At 47.2% G+C, this 17,665-nt stretch overlaps 1 protein-coding gene across 1 annotated transcript in view; it reads left to right on the top strand.

Annotated features, from left to right (window-relative positions):
- The window catches only part of LOC135920043 (brain acid soluble protein 1 homolog), a 112,292-nt gene extending 94,892 nt beyond the window's left edge, over positions 1-17,400 (top strand). Inside the window, exons 3-6 of the mRNA XM_065454104.2 lie at positions 5,045-5,213; positions 6,440-6,538; positions 7,879-8,110; positions 15,925-17,400. Of these exons, the coding sequence (XP_065310176.1) occupies positions 5,045-5,213; positions 6,440-6,538; positions 7,879-8,110; positions 15,925-16,169 (745 nt within the window). The 3' untranslated portion in view covers positions 16,170-17,400. The remainder of the gene's footprint in view (positions 1-5,044; positions 5,214-6,439; positions 6,539-7,878; positions 8,111-15,924) is intronic.
- Positions 17,401-17,665: the final 265 nt, after the last annotated feature.

Here is a 17,665-nt window from a genome sequence, read left to right on the forward strand (position 1 = left end):
TCGCTCCCCAACTTCCTGGCGCCTGGACGTCTCGAGCGCGCAAACAGCGCTGCTCGAACAACGTGGCCGCTGCGGGAAGCATCGCGCGCCTCTCTTCCAAATGGCCTCCCTTCCGTTGACCTCCTCTCTCAATCCCTCCATCTCGCCTCCCAAGATTGCTCCTTGCGCGTACACGCCGGTACAAACAAGCGACGGCGGCTACGGACAAATGGGAAAAAGAGGGAGCGAACGCGTTGTCCGGGCTTCCCGCTTGCGGAGCCGGAAGAAAGACCACGTGCCTTTCCCCAAACCGACAGGGAGCTGCGAGCGAGGGCTGAAACATTGACGCCCCGACATAACGACACCTAATAGACGCCCGTACGCATGATATGGCGCTGCTGGGCCTCAACAGGCGGTCGTCGCCAATCCAATTACGAGCGGGACAGCAGCCCCTGGCGGCCAATTAGAAGCCGACACTGGTGACTGTAATGGCCGCACTAGGGCTTCGCTTTTCTTTCCTTTTGTTTTGTTCGTTTCCGGCTTTCTTGCCACCGCGCTCCTTTTCAGCGTTGCCCCTTACTTACGCTGTTCACCCGCCCTCACTTTCACTGCGTGCGGCGCCTTCCTCGTGAGGCCGTATACTCGCAATAATCGCGCCCTTGCGTCTCTCGTACTGTAGATACAGCGGAGCTTGGTGCTGAAAGGTGGCCCACGGCCGCTGGATAATTTTTTTTTTTTTCTGTCCAAGGGTCGTGGCTGACCTCCTAGTTCTTCAGCCGAATCAAGCATCTCGCTACAGCTTCCCTCTGATTTTATAGATCCTCGTGTTCATCAGTGTTGTGCAGTAAATTAACACGTTACCATATTTTTCTTGTTCCTCAAATTTACTGTATCTCGCGTAGGCCTTGTTTAGAAGACTTTACGGCATAGAAGCAAAAAAAAAATTGGGTGTGAGGATGTGCCGCTTTTTGTGTCATGTGTGTGTTTATTTTCACATCGCTTCTCTTTCTGCTTCTAAAGCGAATTGCGGTGGCTCTGCTGAGGGAAACGAAGACCGTGAATGTTTTATATATATGATTATGTAGAGTTGCACTGAATACCTCTACTCCTCTACAATCACTTGATAGTACCAACGGTTTAGCTATAGGCATTCAATGCAACCTCCGAGAGTTAGGGGTGCCTGATGGCATGTGAGAGTCGCAAACAGAACCACTGAGTGTGTCTGTAATCCTGAATTTGCGTCTATAGCAGCACGACAGGAATACAGGCAATGAAAGAAAAATACGGTCGATTATGAAAGGCGTCAGAATGAGACAAGGACACCAACGGTGAAAGTGCAAGAAAAAAAAATGTTAATCTATGCGGTAATCTCGTTACAACAGCTTATTGAGATCACATCTGAAGGATTTGCTTTCTTTAGATAGACTACATGACGGCATGTCGTAGATTTAATGCACGAATGCATTAGCGTTTCTATACTGTAGAATTTATTCCCTCAAAACATAGTAAGAAAAAAAATCACTGATTCCTTTAGAACCTAATTATAACAGTACGTTTTTCTTTCTCATGGAATATAATTAGAAGCCCACTTTAGTACACGTATTTCATGCTCCTTCAATTCTTGCATTGAATAAACAGAAGTATTGTGTCATTTTTCTGCGATAACAAAAATGTCCCCACTTCTCGCTTCTCTTTTTATACCAGCTTGTATTAATTATTTGAGCCCCTATCACAACTCTTCAATAATTTCTGGGGTTCATCTGCATAAAATGGTGTAATGGTTATCTCTGTTCACGTGAAAATTGATTGATTGATTGATTGATTGATTGATTGATTGATTGATTGATTGATTGATTGATTGATTGATTGATTGATTGATTGATTGATCACTCTTGAAACTCCCTTTCATTCTGAAACTATACGCGTTTGCATCATCATAATCAGCCTATTTTATGTCCACTGCAAGACGAAGGCCTCTCCCTGCGATCTCTAATTACCCTTGTCCTAGGCCAACCGATTCCAATTAGCGCCCGCGAATTTCCTAATTTTATCGACCCACCTAGATTCTGCCGCTCTCGACTGCGCTTCCCTTCCCTTGTCACCCATTCTATAGCCCTAATGGTCTACCGGTTATCTAACGTGCGCATTACGTGGCTTGCACAGCTCCATTTTTTTATGCGAAGCATACTAGCGGCACAACCACGCTCTTCCTTGCTGCGCCGCGCGCGGCCGCGTAGCTACGTCATAACAGCTGCAAAAGCGGAGGCTCAACTCGTGCGCTCGCCTGCATGAGTTGTTTCTTCGTCTAGCCGAACCGAATATAGCCAAGCAACTGCAGTTCACCAGGCTAAACAGTGGTTCAACAACTAAAATAAAGGCTAGTATGCTTCGCATCCTGGGCTTAACCTTAGCTAAGCCACAGCCATTTTTTTTCTCTTAATGTCAATTAGAATATCGGCTATACCTGTTTGCTTTCTGATCCACACAGCTCTTTTTCTGTCTCTTAACGTTATGCCTTACGTTCTTCGTTCCATCGCTCTTTGCGCGGTCCTTAACTTGTTCCCAAGCTTCTTTGTCAGTCTCCAAGTCTCTGCCCCATATGTCATCACCGGCAAAATGCACTGATTGTACACCTTCCTTTTCAATGATAATGGTAAGCTTCCAGTCAGGTGCTGTCGATGTCTGCCGTATGCGATCCAACCCGTTTCATTCTTCTGTGAATTTACTTCTCATGATCAGGGTTCCCTGTGATTAATTGACCTAGGTAAACGAACTCCTTCACAGACTCTAGAGGCCGACTGGCGATTCTGAACTCTTGTTCCTTTGCCCGGCTATTTATCATTATCTCTGTCTTCTGCATATTGATCTTCAATCCCACTCTTACACTCTCTCTGCCAAGCTCCTCAATCATTTGTTGTAACTCGTCCGCAGTGTTGCTGAACAGAATAATGTCATCTGCAAACCGAAGGTTGCTGAGATATTCGCTGTCGATCCTAACTCCTATGCCTTCCCAGTTTAATAGCTTGAATACTTCTTCCAAGCATGCAGCGAATAGCATTGGAGATGTTGTGTCTCCTTGTCTGACCCCTTTCTTTATGGGTATCTTCCTACTTTTCTTGTGGAGAATTACGGTAGCTGTGGAATCTCTGTAGATATTTTCTAAGATATTTACGTAAGCGCCCTGTACTCCTTGATTACGTAAAGCCTCTATGACCGCTGATATTTCTACTGAATCAAATGCCTTTTCGTAATCTATGAAAGCCATATAGAGAGGCTTATTGTACTCTGCATATTTTCCGATAACCTGATTAACGACATGGATGTGATCCATTGTAGAGTATTCCTTTTTGAAGCCAGCCTGTTCCCTCGGTTGCCCTTATTCTATTGGAGATTATTTTAGTAAATATTTTATACAATACTGGGAGTAAGCTAATGGGCCTACAATTTTTCGATTCTTTAACGTCCCCCCTCTTTGTGTATTAGTATAATGCTTGCATTCTTCCAGGTTTCTGGGACCCTTGAAATCGGCAGACACTTTGCATAGAGAACTGCCAGTTTTACAAGCGTTATGTCTCCTCCATCTTTGATTAAGTCAACTGTTATTCCATCTTCTCCTGCCACTTTTCCCCATTCCATGTCTTGCAAGGCCATTCTAACCTCATCGCTAGTTATATAAGGGGTCACTGCAACCTGTTCATTACTGCTTCGAACGGAGGTATCGTGGCTCCTCTGGGTACTGCACAAGTCATTATAGAATTTTTCTGCTGCTTTTAGGATACCTTTGAGATTGCTGATGATATTAAGCTGCTTATCTTTCAGTGCATACATCTTGGTTTGTCCTATGCCAAGTTTCCTTCTCACTGATTTCAGGATGAGTCTATTTTTTATGGCTTCTTCAGTCTTTCTCACGTTATAGTTTCGAATATAACTTAATTTCGCCTTGTTGATCAGTTTTGACAGTTCCACGAATTATATTTTATTTCTTGAGTAGGACACCTTCATTATTTGTCGTTTCTTTATTAGGTCCTCTGTTACTTGGAAGAGCTTATTTACTGGGCGCCTTGGTGTCTTACCTCCCACTTTAATCGCTGCTTCTGAAGCCAGCCTAGTTACGATTTCATTCATTACCTCGATGTCATCTTCATCTCTCTGTTCTAAGGCTACATATTTCTTTGCAAGTACCAGCCTCGATTTGTCTGCTTTTACCTTTACTGCATCTAGGTTGGCCTGTTTTTTCTTGACCAATTTTACTCTTTCTCTTTTCAAATCGAGGTGAATCCTAGCCCTCATGGTTTGCATAATGTTATCCAAATGAAAGGTTACCGTATTCATGGATTCATGGAGCGATTCTTAAGTATATTTTTACCCTTAAGTACAACTAGGTCATTTACGAACTCGATGTCGAACTTTAATCAGTTAGTGAGCTCATCCATTACAGATGTGATGTGTTGCGAGGAATTTGCGACGCGTGTTAAGACACGTGTTACTAAATACGAGAAAGGTTTGACTTTAACCAAAATGTAAACGCTACCATCCGTTTCTTGGCAAGTGAACGCGCGGAGCACTCACTCGAACACACGCGCTTCCCCTCTCTCTCTCTCTCTCTCTCTCTCTCTCTCACGCACACACACACACACACACACACACACACACACACACACACACGCGCGCGCGCGCACAATGAAGCATTAGCGAACGGCAAGCGCAAACATGAACTTGCGAAATAGCACCAAGTGCGGGAGCCGTTCAGGCATTACTTGTTCTTTTTAACGGGTGACAAAACTAAGAAAACAGAGCGGAGCGATCGCCTAGCCGTCCGACCCTGTGTTTCGTGTCAGTTGTCATTCGTCTCTGTACCTTCCGTTCTCCAAAGTCGCGCGGTCTTCGCCAGTCCGTGACGCCGTTCGTTTCATCATTCCGGACGGCGAGTTATGACTCGACTCATTAATCGCGAGCGCGCGCGCTAATGAGTCGCTCGGGGAGACACTTTCACCATGGCTCGGAATCCGCGCGGCAAAGCCGACGCGCGCGCCTAACCAAGCCTCGCTCTCGCTTGTCTGCGCAGGCGCAAGGGCAAGCACGGCAAGAAGCAGCAGCAGCACGAGAGCTCCGCGTGGGCGTCCGAGCGCAGCGAGCAGCCTCGTCATCAGCAGGACCAGCCCCAGGACGGCGAGCAGGCGACCCAGAAGGGGCAGGAAGCCGAGGCCAAGTCCACGAAGTACAAGCAGCACAAGGTGCCGTTATCAACGAAATTGGTTTTTGCGGAAAACCGCGATGGGGAGAGAGATTCGTCATGAAAATTATTCCGTCCCTTTAAATGCAGTGTACAGCCCCACGGCTACGACGGAAACCTTTACGAACTGTTATAGTAGCAGACGATTCTTGAATATGTCGGCATACATTCATAGCAGAAGTCGGTCAAGGTGCCATTGAAGAGCTTGATGCTCCCAGGCGTTCCGCACCTTTTTTGTGTGTTTTCTAGCACGTTCGCTTTCTTTCCCCGCTAGAAGTTTCTGCCTTTCATCCCCCGCTTCCCCTTCCACCGAACCAGAAGCTTCTCTTTCGGTTAATCTCCTTTCCTTCTTTATTGTCACTCATAGCATTGCAGTATCCGATTTGTTATCTATATTCAAAGTGACATTATATGATTGCGAGTGCTATTAATCCCTACTCTGAGCAGAGCAGTGCCCATATACCACCCAGTCGCTTCGATTGTCTTCGTCTTCTTCAATTAAAACTTCAAAATATCGATAAATACGACTGCAGTGCCTTTTAGTTTAAATTGTGTAGCTTCGCAATAAGAATATATGTTGCAATTCTGTAAAGTGTATAAATTACAGTTTATGTAAAGCAGACGAATCTGATCAATAATATTGTAGCTTACCTGAACTCCACCTTGTTTACGTTTTTTCAATCATACTCACAAATAATTGGTATAACTTAGAGTCGTGCGCAATAAATTGTGCTCGCGCAGGCGTCCTAAATATTGCAGTTAAGTTAGCTTAGATTTGTGCTTTTATTGCTCAGCTATAAAGCTGATAACTTGGTGACCCAGTTCCTCGAAATTGTGCGATCTCGGACTATTTTCTTAAGACCATTGGGCCTAAATGAAAAACTTGCTCTCGACAGTCTCAAGAATTCAGCGTCTTCTTTGAAATACAACAAATTCCATTCAAATCGCTTCATTCCTGCTTTTCACATCTGTGATATTAAAACTTTAGGTAGGACCACAAATCACTTTTTCTTTTTCTGTTTACCCGAGTGTTAACACGATATACCCGATTCGCAGAAAACATGCTTTAACGAAAAGCGGGGGTCTCTATGTGTAAGCAACTGAATGGAAGGGCGATCCCTTCGCCGTGTATGCCGGGTTATTAATAAAGTCATGCAACTTGTAGTCTTTACTAGTTTCAAACCGCTCTGATCAAAAGAACTTACGCTGCCGTGTGTCACCTTGCAGAACAGGCAAGGCAACAAGGAAACTCCAGTTGACAGTAAGGGCCACAAACAGCAGAAGCAAAAGGAGAAGTTGAGCAAAGATCAGGCGGCAGCACAAGAGGTGCGTATATTAGACAGAAACTTCAAAATCTTCTTTCTTTCTTTCTTCCTTTCTCTCTCTCTTTCTTTCTTCCTTTCTTTCCTTCTTTCTTTCAAAATGAAGAGAGTCAACACATATGTAGCTCCGCGTACAGAAAGTTCAATTATCGGATATTCTGTGCAGTTGTAATTTTGCCGGTTAAAAGAGTCAGGATGTTTTGAAAGGTTGGCACAGTTCCTGAATATTTTATGCTAACATTTCAGGCTCTGGCGACATTTATGGCGACTCCTGTATTTATGTTTATTATTATTATTTGCCTCCCCCGTTATTATTTCCCTCCACCTTTCTTAACCCACTCCTGCTATAGCGCAAATTGCGCTGCAGTATGTATAAATAAAATTATTTGTCACCGTTGTCGCTATAGTACGTCCGTATAAATTTTCACGTAGAAATTACCTTTTAAAGTTGCCGCGTGGGACTTCCAAGACCGATTTCATTCCCGGCCCCTAGAAAGAAAACAAAATGTCAGCGTAGCCGTGAGCTACCTGTCAAACCCTCTTTTCATTCGCCGTGGTCGTTTAGTGGCTATGCCGCTCTGCTGTCGAGCACGAGGCAGCGGGTTCGGTTACCGGACGCCGTGGCCGCATTTCGGTGGAAGCGAAATGCAGAAAAGTTCGTATACTTAAATTTAGGTGCACGTCAAAGACTCGCAGGGGGGTCAGCTATCAGACCTATAGTGTTGCTTCTATAGGACGCGAATGTCACACGAATCGATTGAAAAAAACCTTCGCTTTACGTAAAACTACCCCCGCCTTTTCGCATCCTGCGAACCTGTCTTAAGCCGCTGGCGTGCCATAGAGGTGACCACATCTCTGCCACTCTCGAGTTATGTTGCCCATTTGTTGGCATAATCAGCCGGGGCGCGCTGGGAAAGGCAATACCCCTTATGAAAGCGTTCGCTCCGTGGTCCTAGACATCAATCCCTTGTTCGACTACCGGTGCTGATATGAACGTCTGTAAATAATAAAGGGAAAATCAGACATCCACCCGTTCGTAGCAATTGCTACAAAGGAAATCCACACGGGTTCTTCGAAACATAAGCCTCGCAGTTGAAGGAAATTCCTCCTGGTCCGGTACTCGAACCCGGGACCACCGCCTTTCCGGGGCAGCTGCGTATACCATCTGAGCTAACCAGGTGGCTAGCAGATGGCAGGGCGAAGTCGAACTTGTCAACAACTCGAGGCAAAGGCAAGAGTTTGACGTAATAGTTTGACGTAATGTGAACGTCTGTGTTGTCGCTCCAATAGCCCGTGGCGGTTCGTTCCCTGCTCAAAGAAATTCCCGCACCTCGCGCCTTGCAGAAGCGGTCAAAATACGCCAAGGGGGCCGATAAGGCGAAGCAGGACAAGGAGCCCAAGCCGCAACAGCAGAAGCAGGCGCAGCCCGACAAGGAACCGGCGCAGCAGCCGGAGCCGGCCAAGTACCACAAGCAGGACGAACAGCGCACCGCCGAGCAGCCGCAGCAGGCAGCCAAGAACCTGTGCGCCGAGAGCAGGTCTCAGCAGCCGGGCTCCGCCACCAAGTGCCAAACAGGTATACGACGACTCGTTGCATACGTGTCGTCGTTTACGGAGTGACGCAATTAATGCCGCAGTCCTTCAGACACGCGCCTCGTGTTCTTAAACACGCTCTTAAGGAATCGTACCTTTTGACGTTTGTCTTGTCTGTCATCTATACCACCTGATTCACGGAGGCTTCGGTGACATATTTCTTGTTCTGCCATTGTTAATCATTCCAAGCCTACATTTTCCTGTGAACCGCTCTCTCGTTTTACACTTACGTCGCGTACGTTTCTTTGCTTGAACGCTGTGCTCATAACTTTTCTGTAAAGAACTCTATATGTCACGCTGATAATGCGCATGCCGTTATAGTGACCCGAAATTACCGAGCGCGCAGCGTTGAAGAAAGGAGAGGCACGCAACATAGATGACGATTATTGTTTTGGAACAAAAAACTAACCATTCCGTTCGCCCTGTACTTTCTTTAACTAGCACCGGCCGCCAGCTCAGCGCCAGTTCTGCTCGTGCAGAACCGGCATGGCATGAGTACGCGAGCTGTGAGGTGCGAGAATAGGCTCCTCGACCGCGTCAAGAAACTTTCTGTTGAGTTTGAGAAAGCCCGTGAAATAAGCACAAACGCACATACATATGCACTACATATGCACGCACTCAAGGAGACAAAAAAAGTTGTGCTGCGGCGGCTACTCACGACGCAATGTGTCCTCACTAACTCGTCCTGCACGGAGCCTGCACTTTGTGAAACAAATGGCGACGTGTAGATGCCGCCATGTTGAACTGGTGAAACGAGTAGGTAAGTGCAGCGCCTCCTGAACTAGTTCAGAAAGTGTAGCCGAATCGAATGAGCATTTAAAGCGCCGGCGCGTTACAAGCAGGCGACTACGTTATAAAGGCACAGAAGGAGCAGACAACTACGCTGAAAGAACATTAAAGAGCAGGATATATCAGCTTATATTAGTTTATTGTTCTTTCAAAACGTCTTTCATTCCATAGGCGGTAAAATTTTTATTATTAGCAGTGAAAATGACAAGGCTTAGGTTTTTCGAATTTTGCGTCAGAGCAGCAGCGCCTATACGTCAGTGCGACGCCACGGATTTCAATGCAACTTTTTTTCTATTAATTTGGCGCATAACAGAATTTGACACATAACAATATAACAGAACTTCGCCAGTTTGGACTTTCGCTCATCTAGAATGGAAGCGTATTACTTCTTTATTGATAAAATATCAACTAAGCAGAAGGCGCTCTCTATCTATGACGTCACGCCTAGTTGATGCATGAAAATCGAGGCGACCTTTCGTTCTTGGCGTTTCTTTTTCTGGCTTATTAAGCCCTTCCCATGGTATACAGGGGCTGCCGTGTTCCTATTGCAGGAGGGTAATTTACTGATACAGCTTAACTTCGTATTCCTGTTTTGTGTCTTTTAAAGATGCATATAAGATAATTTTAGCTATAAATTATAAATTACCGTTCTGCGACACCAAAAACGCCATTCTTGCCGTGAGTAGACTGGTAAGCAACAAAAGACGTAAAAAAACGAGAGCACTGGTGTAACTAGGTCGTCTAGCACCCGGGGCCCGTAGGTCTTCTGTCAAACCCCTCCCCCCCCCCCCGTGTGTAGCCGGCGGAAAGAGGGGTGTCTTCAAACGTATATGACCCCCCTCCCCTCCCCCCCCCCCCCCGCTGCTACGCCACTGAACGAGAGACAGGTGGCGACGCCACCTTGAAGTTCCTGCACTAGATCGCCGTGACGTCATCAATTTTGACGGACCGAGCTTATTTTTTCTCGGTAAAGAAGGACTACATCAAATTCTAAAAGAGTCAGAGACTGAACATGGCAAGTTTTGGGAATATTTACTGAGACATATAAATCGAAACACACAAACAAAATAATATACTTTGAAATCCGTGTGATCGCACTAGGATTTGGCGCGATATGAAACAAAATTGAAGTTTGGCCATTTTTTCCTAGTGATGAGGCTCTTACTCTTCAGCGAAATTAATTAACATAGAGTTTTGAAAGAATACTTTATCAGCCGAAACCATTTTAGTGTTTCTGTTTAGTTTCCCTTGAATGAGCTAAGTCAAGCAAAAAAAGTGAACGTCCACAACTTTCCCAGCATAACATTATTTCACACTGCTAACATATGCCTCGTGCTTCAAAGCCTTCGTGATACAACCAATTTCAGCGTTCCTCGTAGCTCAAGTCTCTCTACTTCCGCGCTTGGGCGCGGGGCGGTAACCTTTTCGGTCGAAAATTTTCGGAAATCTATTTGTTGATATACGCTCCTCTCAAATCGCCATAATAAAGAGATATCATCAGTGTCATTGCACTTTTTTTGTCTCCTTCTTCACGGCGTTCTTATTCATACTCGCTGCAAAGGAAGCATTCAGCGCCTTAAACTTACCCATTCAGGACTTATGCGCAATATTTAGAGATGGAGTGAAATTCTAGATCCTTAGGAACTTCAAAATTTGACTGTTATTGTCTTTATGTGATAAACTTTATCCCTAGTCACTTGTATAAGTGCAGCTGTGCGTGAGTACGAGATTTTAAAGCGCAGCGCTTAGGTGTCCGTTTCTGCGGCGAGCGTCGGCGTTGTCCCTCGTAACCGAGCGAACGAACACATCGAATGATGAAGGCGAACGCGGAGAGTAGCGGCAGCTGAAAGACGGCGATAGCGAAGAGAGCGCGAGGTGGAAAGCGGAGGAGGAGGGTATGGCGAAAGCGTGCGAAGAAAAGTGTAGTGACGTGCAAGACGAGCTTGCGGCGACGATGATTACGAGACGGCGCCAGAGTAGCGCGCGTCGTCTCTATGGAAACAAAGCGCTGCATGTGTGGAGGTCTGTCTGCGGCGGCTACTGTGAAAGGCGCCCATGTGTCACTCAGGCGCCGCCTCTCGCGATCTCCTGATAAGCAGTCGTGCCACGTTTCGCTTCGCTTGCAACGTGCCGCACGAGACAGATTGTCCTCGCCAACCAATATATCGCGAAATGAAAACACGTGTACAGCTGCGGTCAAATTTCGCAGGAGGGAGTATCGTAACCGTCGGTGAATTTTTCGGTCCTAAAGAAATCTGCAGGCTCCAGTGACCCCTTCAGCAGAGTTTTTTTTTTTTTTTTCACAGCTCTATCATCTCTCAAATACGATGAAAGAAGCTGTTTCACATGCAAGCGATTTTGGGCCAGAAACCCGTCGCGTGAGTGAGCCTCCTTTCCCAATACCAGTTTTCCGAGCGGCGCGCGCCGCTGCGATACGTGTGCTTCCGGCGGTGATCTCGGTGCTCCATTCTCGGTGTGCACTCCCCACTGATGTGCGCAGTGTATACGCACAAATGTGCGTCGGCGCCCGCGTATCGAGCACCGCGCGAAGGCCTTTGATCTTCAGAATAGCAAACAGCGCAGCTAATGCACGCGCTGGGCACGTGTGACCTCTGAGCCGTACTTAACCTAGTGTTAGCAAACACTGGCAGTAGAAATCTGGATCAATACTCCTTGGTCTCGGCTAGTTCGTTTAGGCATGTATGGATATATCAAAATAGGGGAACATCATTCGTGGATGCAGGAAAAGGGCACTGCCCCCACCTCCTCCTCCCGCCTTCGTCATATCTATGCCGGGACCTCTGTGCTAGCAAGACTGAGCTATCCCCTCCTTTTTTATGTTACTGTGGATCTCCCCCTGGTATATATTTGCCGTCTTGAAAGAACGAATAAACAGTTGCCAGTTGGCGGCCGCGGTGGGTGCGTTTTCTTTACGTGCCATGTGCTCCTGTATTCGTGTTGTTCGCGCCGTTCACTTATATATTGGAGCGAAATCGGTAGCCTGTCCAGATTTCGCTCTCTAATAGACGCGATTTGCTAAGGTCTCCGTTAAATTGACATCTAGAATGCCACATCGCCAGTTTGTTGCCTCTTTTCCACCGGACGTTGGGGTTCGACAAAGTGCTTCTGACCGTAGGGAAGACATGCAACCGGAAATGCCTCATAGCTGCCGCATCACGAAGTGCTTTTTGCCGTGCGCTCCATCTCGGCGACGTTTACACCGCCCCTGTCGAATGCCCGAACGGTGTTATTTTTGTCTTTTTTGTTTATGCTTTGGTGCACTTACGCTTCATTTGGATTGCCTTTTTTTTTTTTTTCGCGAGCGTTAATGTTGCATCGAGTGAGCCTGCTTTTTGGTACATATGGTCCGCACTTGCATCTCGCTGTTTTCGTTCGCACGCCCTCCCGCTGACGTTAATCTAGAGGGTTTTTATATAGCAAGCAATTCAGACGCGCGACAGGGACGGCAAGGTAAATATACCTGGTAGCGAAGCTTACATAGGAGCCCATACGTTCAAAACATGGCGGTCCATCACCGGTTCATGGGGCTTAGCGCCATCTGTATGTGGTGGGAACACTTCCGGCGGAAGAAAAAAATAACGTGACGCCATGTCCGTTAAAAGCAGAAGTGACGTCATTTTGTTTTCGAAGGCGCGAAATTTGTTTTGTTGTTCTTCCTTTGGAGCTATATATTCAAATGCCCCGCCATTCGACTTGATGGGTGTTTCGAGCTTTCAGCGTGGAAAGCGATGCAGGAAAAGGCCAGCCGTACGGTTGTCGAAATCGCATCCCTGCACAGAACATATGGAACATACTTTCTTTGGAGGCCGACGAAAGCTTTAGGTGTAGCGTGCTGATCCTATTTTCGGATGCCAAGCCCGTCGGCCAGCGCAGTCGCACGAAAACAACTACACAATTATCTGGCGGCCGTAACTCACTACTTTTGACTGAACAGATTAAGAAGCAGTGAAGCTACCCACGTCACCAAATTCAGACAAACTTCGACAAGCAAGAAAGCACAAATTGTGAGGGGGGCGTATTTCAACATGTGATAGGAGTGCGCCTTTCTGTCCATTTCAAGACGTACATTGCACTGCGAGCGATAGTGGCGTCAACGCACCCTGTAGCGATGGGCGCTGAAAAGAAATGCATTTATTAATAATAATAAAATTAAACGTATTTTCTTAACTCATCACGAATATATAAAATTGTCTACGAATTTTATTTTCGTTGAATGAATCTAACTGTGTTTCGTTTGAATTAAAAAACGCGTTTTTCTTTCCCAATGTTTGTTCCCTCCAAACATAGTCGTGCTTCAATCGCTGCTCCCATAACCGCCCATGCTGATGTCGGTGACAATCTGTACTGAACCGCTTTTCGCCCGAAGCTTCGCGACCTATTTGGATCGACCTTGGGGACGGTCCGAGGTCAATGTATGGCACGATATATGAGGTGTGCGCGCGTAGCTGCATCGCATTACCGGGAGAGGGCGTTTCTGCGAGCGACCGTAAAAGCTATATAGGCAGCTGCTCACGTATTCGACACATTGATGAATCCGTTATGACAGTCTGCATGCCTAACGAAGTAGAAATGCTCCCTGGACCAGGGGACTGGTGGCGCTGTCTCGGTCGCAATACGCTTCCCGCGTCTTGTGCATCCTCTCACGTCAGTAATGCACGGACACATCGCGAAATACAAGAGCAAGGGAATGAATCGCTAGCACAGTGCCGTGTTATAGTGCTTCTTTTTTTTTATGCGAAGCATATTACGAGGGCTCAACCCAGCTCCTCAGGCGCGGCGGTGACCATGAAATCACGTGACACCGTGACGTCACGACAGAGGAGAAGTGGCGTTGGCTCAACTCTTGCAAGACGGGCTGGGTGGGAATCGAACCAGGGTCTCCGGAGTGTGGGACGGAGACGCTACCACTGAGCCACGAGTACAACGCTTCAAAGCGGTACAAAAGCGCCTCTAGTGAATGCGGTGTTGCCTTAGAAACGCGCTGTTTCTAAGGCGTGCGTCTCTTGCTCAGGCGCACATTTCGTTGCCGCGCCGAACGCTGCTTTGCTCGACGCTCACCGCGTCCAATGCGGGGCGCGTAGTCGCTGCCCTGTAGCCCATTGTCTTACACCCCTTGGCGGGTCGACGGGAACGCTGTCGCGTTCCACTCTTGAAGGCGAAGAAGTAATGCATGAGTTGTTTCTTCGTCTAGCCGAACCAAATATAGCCAAGCAACAGCAGTTCACCAGGCTAAACAGTGGTTCAACAACTAAAATAAAGGCTAGTATGCTTCGCATCCTGGGCTTAACCTTACCTAAGCCACAGCCATTTTTTTCATCCTTGACTTCCGCGCAGCACCCGTCATCGCTATGAATTACTGACTCCTCCAAGATTGTACACTCGAATACTTATACAGCAGTGTAGCAACGTTCAATACAGTCCACTACTAAAGAGAAGGCCTAATTAGTATTCAAGCCAACATAACCTGAACGTACGATCAGCAACTGTAATACGTGACACGTTAGAATAAGGTAGACCCTCTGTTGGTAAAAAAATAATTGCCGAAGCCTTCGTGTGAAAAAGCTGAGCTGAAACCAGTCCATATATATTTATAAATACTAATTTGGTGTTCACCTTAACGTTCCGACGCAATGTGCAATATAATTTGTTTTAGTTCAGCACATCTATACTATCCAGAAATATTTGAACTTGTTTGAACAAAGTTGAACAAATTTGAACAAAGGTACAGACCAAAGTTGTCTGAAACGATTGCTTTCCTTTGAGTACATGCTTTCGGATGATGGTGGCATGACAGCTTGTGTGCATGACGGGGGGGAGGGGAGGGTGGAGATAACGAAAAAAAATGGCTGTGGCTTAGCTAAGGTTAAGCCCAGGATGCGAAGCATACTAGCGTTTATTTTAGCTGTTGAGCCACTGTTTAGCCTGGTGAACTGCTGTTGCTTGGCTATATTTGGTTCGGCTAGACGAAGAAACAACTCATGCGTTACTCTGCTTCGCCTTCAAGAGTGGAACGCGACAGCGTTCCCATCGACCCGCCAAGGGGTGTAAGACAATGGGCTACGGCGCAGCGACTACGCGCCCCGCATTGGACGCGGTGAGCGTCGAGCAACGCAGCGTTCGGCACGACAACGAAATGTGCGCCTGAGCAAGCGACACACGCCTGAGCCTTAGAAACAGCTCGTTTCTAAGGCAACACCGCATTCACTAGAGGCGCTTTTGTACCGCTTTGAAGCATCGTACTCGTGGCTCAGTGGTAGCGTCTCCGTTTCACACTCCGGAGACCCTGGTTCGATTCCCACCCAGCCCATCTTGCAAGAGTTGAGCCAAAGCCACCTAGAAAATCAGTCTCTGTAGCACGCCGCAACCTTCGCTTCTCATTCCAACGAGCAGCTCTGTCTCCAGGAGGCATCTCACCTCGTGAGTGTCTAGCAGAGGCAAGCGCAGCTGCTTATATACCGCCGCGACGCCGCGAGCGACGGCGCGAGTTGGAGCCCCGTTTCTCCTCTGTCGTGACGTCACGGTGTCACGTGGTATTGAAGGCGACACCGCCGCGCCTGAGGAGCTGGGTTGAGCTCTTGTAATATGCTTCGCATAATATAAGAAAGAGCCCCGTTTTACAAATCTGGCACCTTCGTTTGACACCCGTGCTTGTCCTGTGTTTTAGGGTCTCTTGACTTCGTCTCGATCGCGCTGCGTTGTAACTAACTGCGTCTGATACAATCATTTGCATACATATCGCTAAAGCTATGAAATTGCGAAGATTATTATTTTCGCATACCGCGTGAAACCCAAAAGACGGGCGTTGGATGCTTCCCCCAACCTGAGTTTCTAGAGACTGTATATTTACGCAGGATTCGTCCACCGAGTTCCTATTTTATCCGTGTTTTGCACTCCTGCCTTTTCGTTACCGATTCCTGCCAACTCGCTCAGCTCTCTGTCGTTCAGTGCTTTTCGAAAACGTTCGCACGCGTTTGGCGCCCTTTGCAGATTCCCAGCAGGCCACGGTGACTCAGGCCGCTGCTCCTGCCCCTGCTGCTGCTGCTGCTGCTGCAGCCGCCGGCGTAGGCCCAAGCCCAGTGTGCCAGCAGTCGAAGACGTCGATGGGCCACGGCTGCGTACAGGCCTGCGCCTGCCCCGACACGGCCGTGTGCTTCGCCGCCACGGGCAACACCAGGGGCGTCTGCAAGCTCCCCGAGCCGGACGACCTGACCCGCGGCTCGTACCTTCCGTGAAGCGCGAGGGGTGCAGCTACAGTCTTCCAAATGACGACTCACCGTTCTCCCCGTACTCCCCGTTTCCCGTGCTCCCTGTGTCTTGGATGTGCCCCTGTTTCATTGTCACTTGCGCCCCCATCGTCTTGTCCCTCGAGCATGAGAAGTTTGCTCTTTTTCTCTTGGGCAACGCCACAGAGCACAGTGTGAAGAGCTTGCGAGCTTTGTTTTCTCTCGTGTGATGAGTTAAAAGCTGTCGCAGCTGCATAGTTGTTAGATGCACCAACGTTTATTTGCACACTTTCACTACGCTTTAGTCGCTCGTAGACATGCACACTGCACCGTGATATTAGGCGCACAAGCCGTCACGCCGTGCAGCATGTTCCAATGCATAAGAGCAGTTTTTTTTTTTCATGCAGTGATCCACGAATGGAGTGAAAGCACCTATAATATAGAGTAGCGTGTGCGAGTTTGCGCCGAACGGCTCAATCTACTGTTGATAGAACAGTGCAGTGAAAGTACCTCCCATTTAATGAAGACAGAAGAGTCTGTAAGAAGAGATGTTATAAACCAAATGAACCTCGAGCCTTGCAGGAGCATGTTGGTTATGTCTAGTCCTAAAAACGGCCCTCTTTTTTTCTTTCAAGATGTTAGCTGGCTGCATAAGTAAAACAGATGACGCGGCCTCACCGGAGTGAATGGCGCAGTTTCAGAATCTGAAGGCAAATGCAACCGTTTTCACCAGAGCGCACTTTGAAAGTAGATGCCAGGGTTTATACTGGTAAATCTAATAACATTTCACGTTTTCCCTGGTAACACAGGACAAACCACGTTTACTGCACTTTCTTGGCAAAGCTTCTAAAACATTAAAAGATGCATGCGTGGCTTTGGTTTTGGTTACTTCCCACAGTGACGCGTACCCAATATGACGTGGTTTTATGTGGCTTTCCCCCACAATGTCGAGCTTCCAGCTATCACTGCATAGCCTAGACCAGAAAACACGCATTTATATATATTTGGTCGTCTGAATATTCTACATGCCAAAAGAGGATGTAACGTTCACAGCATCTAGCCCTTAATTGTTTAACCTTCGTGACACAGCTCTCAATAACCATTTGTGCGTGACAGTGAACTTCAGGAGTGCTTTCTTGTACTATATCTATAGGTTGCACTGCACATTTGTCGTCTTTTTTCTCTTTAAGATCATGTGTAAATATCCTTTGTATGAATAAAGGAAGATGTTGTTGTAAAATGTGGTATCATTTCCTTCTCATGCATGCAAAATGCATTAAAGGGACACCGAAAGTAAAATTATGCAGAGACGAAGATGAGTGTAGAAGGAAGCGAAACTTACGGTTTCCGATTGTATTGTCCGCTTCTCGTCGCCATCGAGCTCCTCGTCTTCGCCTAATGAATCAGCTTTGTGTGCCCCGCCACTCCTCCCTCACCGGTGTACGTGCGTCGCTCAATATGCAGCCATCTCAGTAGTGTTACACAACGCGCCAACCTAGGGCGCT

The sequence above is a fragment of the Dermacentor albipictus genome, chromosome 2 (genome assembly GCF_038994185.2).
Source record: "Dermacentor albipictus isolate Rhodes 1998 colony chromosome 2, USDA_Dalb.pri_finalv2, whole genome shotgun sequence".
Taxonomy (NCBI): domain Eukaryota; kingdom Metazoa; phylum Arthropoda; class Arachnida; order Ixodida; family Ixodidae; genus Dermacentor; species Dermacentor albipictus.